Raw genomic sequence first — 6,000 nt, forward strand, 5'->3', positions numbered from 1 at the left:
TTCAGCTCAAGGCAAGCTTTCTACCACTTGAGCTATAGTGCCACGTCTGGTTTTCTTGTGGTTTATTGGAGATAGGAGTCTCACGGTTTTTCCTGCCCAGGCTGACTTTGAACCACGATCTTCAAATCTCAGCCTCCTGAGTAGCTAGGATTACAGGTGTGAGCCACCAGCACCCAGCTTTATTGTGCCTTTTATTGGTACAAGGTGCTGGGCTTGAATTCAGGGACTCACATTAATATTACTGCTTAGCTTTTTCACTCAAGGCTAGTTGTCTACCTAAGCCATGCCTCCACTTCTGGCCTTTTGCTGGTTAATTGGAGATAACAGTCTCTGGGATTTGCCTGTGTGTGGGGGGGAGCGGGGGGCGGGGGGAGAGCTTCTAACCCTCATCCTCAGATATCAGACTACTGAGCAGCTGCAATTACAGACAGGTCTGAGCCACTGGTGCCCTTTATTTTTTTTTTGGACTTCTATGGATCAAAGTATGTCCTTGCACATACTAGGCAAGCACTGTATCACTGAGCTACAGGTTTCTGAAACTTTCCTTGAGTCTTCCTTACCAACAGTTACCAAGAAACTCATTCTTGATTTGGAGATTAACTCAAGGCACAAGGCCTTGAGTACAACCCCCCCCCCAAAAACAAACAAACAAACAACCAAAAAAACTCCCCTATCCTGCCCCCATTAAGAGAATGGAGTTCCAAGGAGAGGGAGCTTCTGCAATGTGCTGATTTGGCAAATACGAGTTTCAGGATAACCCTCCATGCCAAGTTAACAAAAAAAGGACAATTCCCCAAGGCTGGTGTCTTAGTCTACTGAGACTCTTCTCAAACAGTTAAGTTCCAAGACTGACCTATGGAAAAGATTACACAGCCATGCATCTATGGAAAGGATTACAATACACTTATGGAAAGGATTACAGACACCTTGGAACTCTATACTACACAGGTCCTTTCCCCACAAAGAAGAGTGGACACGGTACCATCAATGGTGGGCTCAGACAACTTGAGAATGTTCAATTGCTTTCTGGGCCATTTATCATGTTTCTCATTTGTAAAGATTGCAATAACGACTACATAGAAGAGTTGTGAGATTACAAATAATGTAAGAAATATTCCTTTACAAATAAAAATGCATTTTATTAAATATTTTTATTAAATATTAAGGATATTGCATTCTCAGGTTATTTTTGCAAACTTTTACCCAAAATTATTTTTAATGCCAGTACTAAGGCTTGAACTCAGGGCCTCATACTCTTACTTATCTTTTTGTCCAAGGTTGGCATTTTATCACTTGAGCCACACTTCCACTCTGGCTTTTTGCTGGTTAGTTGGAGAAAACAATCTCATAAATTTGTCTGCCTGGGCTGCTTTCAAATCTTGAGCTTCAACTCTTAGTCTCCTGAGTTGCTGGGATTAGAGTGTGAGACACCAGCACCTAGCTACAAAACTAATTTTAAGCCTTATAAATCTTATTTTAAATAAGTTTGTGTGTCATTCTTTTTTTTGTCGGTCATGGGCCTGAACTCTGGTCCTGGGTGCAGTCCCTCAGCTCTTCAGTTCAAGGCTAGGACTCTACCACTTGAGCCACAGCGCCACTTCCAGCTTTTGCTGCTTATGTGGTGCTGCGGAATGGAACCTAAGGCTTCATATACAGGCGAGGCAAGCACTGTACCACTGAGCCACCTTCCCAGCCCTATCATATAAATCTCTTGAATGTTTTGCTAAAAAAATCACTGTTTTGAGAAAATAATCCATAAGTCTAAACTTGCTGTTTTATTGAAAATGATTTACCTATACATTTCTGGCGAGCTTCAGGCTCCTGGGCCACACAAGACAAAAAACCCAGCCTATCCATGAAATGAGTCCTACCTAGTCACTTCCTCCTTGGCGGGAAGTGATCATTTCATCTTGTGTTCCCCTTTCTGAGGCCGCAAGTGCAAGTGTTCCTGTGTGTGTGGATGCGTATGTGCATGTGTGTGCATGCATGTGCATGTGCGCATCCTATGCTCAAGGCTAGCACCCTACCACTTGAGACATCGTTTTGGCTTTCTCTGGGTAGTTTACTGGAGCTAAAAGTCTCACAGCCTTTCCTGACTGGACTGGCTTTTCTGAACTGCGATCCTCAGATCTCAGCCTCCTGAGCAGCTAGCATTACAGGCATGAGCCACCAGTGCCTGCAAGAGTTCCTTTTAATTCTTCCTTCTCCAAGTGTCTTATGGGCAGATGAGACAATGCTGTCTGGTGAGAATGAGCGAGGACCTCATGACTGGGATTTCCCAGCCAAGCACACACACAAAAAATCATGGTTTGGGGCAATGTAACCTTTCATTTGTTCCTTTTTCTTGCCCCATCTTAAAAAAACAAAAAAAGCAAACTAGCATTTTCCCATCTATTATAGATTACCAACAGATGTATAAACTACATCTGTTTAAGGGGCCCATTCCCAGCACCCCCTCTCATTCTGCCCCATTACACTGTGGCAGAATCAACTGGTAACTGGCTTAGGTAGAGGACAGTACCTTAATTTCCTTCAAAATAGGTTTACAGCAAAAGAATTCAGAAGAGGCCAGCCTATACATAGGACTCGGCTATTAGTATTCCTGGGGTTCATGAAAATTTTAAGAGCTATACCAATAAAACTTATTTGACTATCAACTTTTTCAGGGAAATCTTTGTTCCTTAGTTGTCTTGGTAATGTCACGCCTAGCTAAATAAATCCTTATTCAGTTAGGTGGATTTCAGCATACTCAGTCTCTATAAAACTGTTCTTCACTCCAGTGTACTAACCTGCATCTGAGATTAAGGATTGTAACTACACCACAAATGGTAGCCAGAGTCAACTTTTTCTAGTCTCAGGCATACCGTTATTGTTACATGGCTCATAAGTACTTTTTTTTGTGCATGTGTATGGGTTCATGGTAAAACAAAATATTCCCCACTATGCCTTAATGTATGAAAGAGGGTTTTATAAATTTGTCTGAACTTGGCACACATATGAATAGTCTCCCTGAGTTTTAGGCTGGTGATTTCTGTCTCTGTAGGAAAAAGGACCCTTTCATAGCACACTATTTTGTTTGTAGACTACAGACTGTAATAACTACTACAAAGAAGTAGCTATTTGTAGTAGTTTTTAAATTATTTATATAGTTAACTATTTGTTTGTGTCTGTGTGAACACAGGGCCTGGATTCAGGGCCTTTTGCTCGGTCTCTTTTGCTCACAACTGGTGCTCTACCACTTGAATTTTTCCCCCAACTCTTCCTGGTTAACTGGAAATAAAGCTCTCTGGATTTGCCTGCCCAGGATGGCTTTGAACCTTGATCCTCAGATCTCAGCCTCCTGAAGAGCCAGGATCATAAGCGCAAGCCACCCACTGGTACCTGGCTGTTTTGTCAGACAGAGCTGGCCTCAAACTCACAATCCTCCTGCCTCTGTGTCTCAAGTGCTGGGTAACGGGTGTGGCACCATCATGCAGACATGGCATACACGGCACAGCAATACATGGTTTATCTTTGTAAATTTTAAGAAAGAATAGGCAAAAATCTCTAAAAGGCTACTTGCTAAAAATTCTAAGATTAAAAAGGCAGTCTTACATTTTGTGGCATACTGAGTACATTCCTACTCTAATAACCAATTAAATGTCATTAAGATGAAAATCTACCTTAAAACTGTCCAAGTTTCAACTGATGCCCCACTTATTTCAAATAACATTTGGCACAGCCAAAGGCAGTGTGGCCAGTGGCCAGAGCAGGCTGTGCAAGGTCTGCCGGGGAAGTCACTGCTCTGTCTTTGAGGCTCCCTAGCCTCCCACCTTTATCAAGGACAGTATGAAGGGCAGTCCCCTATGTGTTTCTAGAGTATTCCATTGGCCATCCTGAGCTAATGGCTGAAGCCCTGAGGTCTCCCAGGGGAGTCAACTGTCCCCCTAAATTTGTAGGACTTTAGGATTCCTCTAAATTGCTTAGGCTTAGAAGCCCTTGATTCTTCCTGTGCCCTTTACGGGGATCTGAGGCAACCTGAAGAGCAGTCTATAATCAAGATGTAGAAACCAGTCACCTTGCTAAAGCCTCAGTGCTACCTTAAACGCACATAGCTCTTTACATGGTAAAGTTATTCCTCACAATACTGGAGGCCGACTGGAGGCATGGCTTAAGGAGTAGAGGACCAGCTGTGAACAAGCCAATCAGCTAGGCTGGTCCTAGCACAAAAAGAAGAAAGAAGAAAACAACCCTGGGAAGAAAACTGCAATTTCTGTTTTACAGATTAGTCTTAAAAAGGTGAAATGAGAAGCCTCAAAATCTCATTCATTGATACCAGGATCAAATCTAGATCCATGACCCCTTATCTAAAGAGCCTCCACAGCTGTTGCTTATGTCAACTTTCCTACCAACTGTGCCCACAAACCCTGCAGGCCCCCAGCTTTTTGCCACCAATGGAGTATACGAGTCCTACCTGCTGACAAGCAAACAAGACCGGACCAGTGGCTAAGCCGAGCTTCAGATCAGCAGCGGTTGGTTTACCCATCTTGTCAGAACAGGAGGTGAAGTCCAGTACATCGTCTATGAGCTAGCAAAGGGGAGACAAGGAAGGTGAAAACACCACTGTGGCCATATCACTACTGCCATTCTCCTAAATCTGAAGCACACTGACCTGAAAAGCTATTCCCACATTCTTTCCATACTGATAGGCAATCTCATGCACCTCTGGATCAGGGCAGCTTAGGACAGAAACCTGAAACAAACAAGGATTCAGAGTTAAACCTCTGGTAGCCAGAATTAAGGCAGCCAAACCTGGACGAAGAAGTCACAGACACATTTCCTAAGAAGTGGTAAGCCTAGAGTAGATACAATCAGGAGACACAAATAAAAAAGGAGACCAAACACAGCCATGTTTCTTCCTTATTTTGCTGGGAATTTGAACATAGGACCTTGTGCATGCTAGGGAAGCATTCACTTCTACCCTACCCCCTCTTTTTCAATTTTAAGTCATCTGGCGTCCCTTCTTTCAAACTGGATAAGCAGTCTTTGACAAAACTGAGCCAGAGGAGACTGTACAGCTGGTAATACGCTGAGCAAATCCTCTGACATGCAGACCCTCGTCTGTGAGTACTGGCTTCCAGCATTCAGCACACACACTTAACGGTTGGCTTTAATCACATGTTCGAATGTGTCCCTCGTTTTAGAGATAGATCCCTAATCATATATGCAATGTCACCATTACTTCCTCATCTCTCAGTAATGATGTGAATTATCGGTTAGTTCACTTACTTCTAAATGCAGTTGTTTCTTGCTATGTCTATTATAGCCGTAAGCCTCACGCTTTAGAATATAGATGCTCATTCACTAGCAGAAGAATATTCCCTGCTCCTCTGTTTCTGTATTTCTCTCAAAAAAAGTAATTTAAATGTTTTAAAACCATTTTTATCCCCCTTCATCAGTGGGTGAAGAAATAGCGCTTCAAAAAAATCTTTTTTTTTTTTAATTCCAAAAAACGAGCTGGCACCTGCCACTTGAGGACATTTCCCACTGCTCTGCTAAGCATGCTAAGCAGGCCCAGGCACATTTTCAGAACTCAAGACCGGATGAAAAACAACAGTGAGGCTGGGAGAGGCATTCTGCTCTACCGGAGAGTAACTGTCTGTGTGGACTCTCAATGAGAACGCTACATAGCGCTCTTCACAGTCTGCTTTCTGCATGGGATCACTGGGTGATAAAGAAATGTTTCCTGACCTTCAATCCCTATCTGTGTGGCTCTCACTTGGGGACTGTGTTTTGCTTAGTAATCAGGTGGGGCAGACTGCTATGGTAAGATTTATAGCCCTTACAACTATCTATACTTGGGCATGTTACTTAAGATTTCCGTTTGTTTCCTCAGGTATAAAATGTAGGATTAAAAGCACTTACTTGGGGGGGGAGGGGGGAGGCTGGGAAGGGATGGGAAGGGTAAACAAAGGAGGAGGCTGCAATGCTTGGTAAGAAATGTACGCATTATCCTGCCCA

At 43.1% G+C, this 6,000-nt stretch overlaps 1 protein-coding gene across 1 annotated transcript in view; it reads right to left on the reverse strand.

Annotated features, from left to right (window-relative positions):
- The window catches only part of Pdss1 (prenyl (decaprenyl) diphosphate synthase, subunit 1), a 53,673-nt gene that overhangs the window by 8,458 nt on the left and 39,215 nt on the right, over nucleotides 1-6,000 (reverse strand). The window contains exons 8-9 of the mRNA XM_013014681.1: nucleotides 4,652-4,732; nucleotides 4,454-4,567 (exon numbers count right to left, since the gene is read on the reverse strand). Coding sequence (XP_012870135.1) covers nucleotides 4,454-4,567; nucleotides 4,652-4,732 — 195 coding nt within the window. The remainder of the gene's footprint in view (nucleotides 1-4,453; nucleotides 4,568-4,651; nucleotides 4,733-6,000) is intronic.

The sequence above is a fragment of the Dipodomys ordii genome, unplaced genomic scaffold (assembly GCF_000151885.1).
Source record: "Dipodomys ordii isolate 6190 unplaced genomic scaffold, Dord_2.0 Scaffold24, whole genome shotgun sequence".
NCBI lineage: Eukaryota > Metazoa > Chordata > Mammalia > Rodentia > Heteromyidae > Dipodomys > Dipodomys ordii.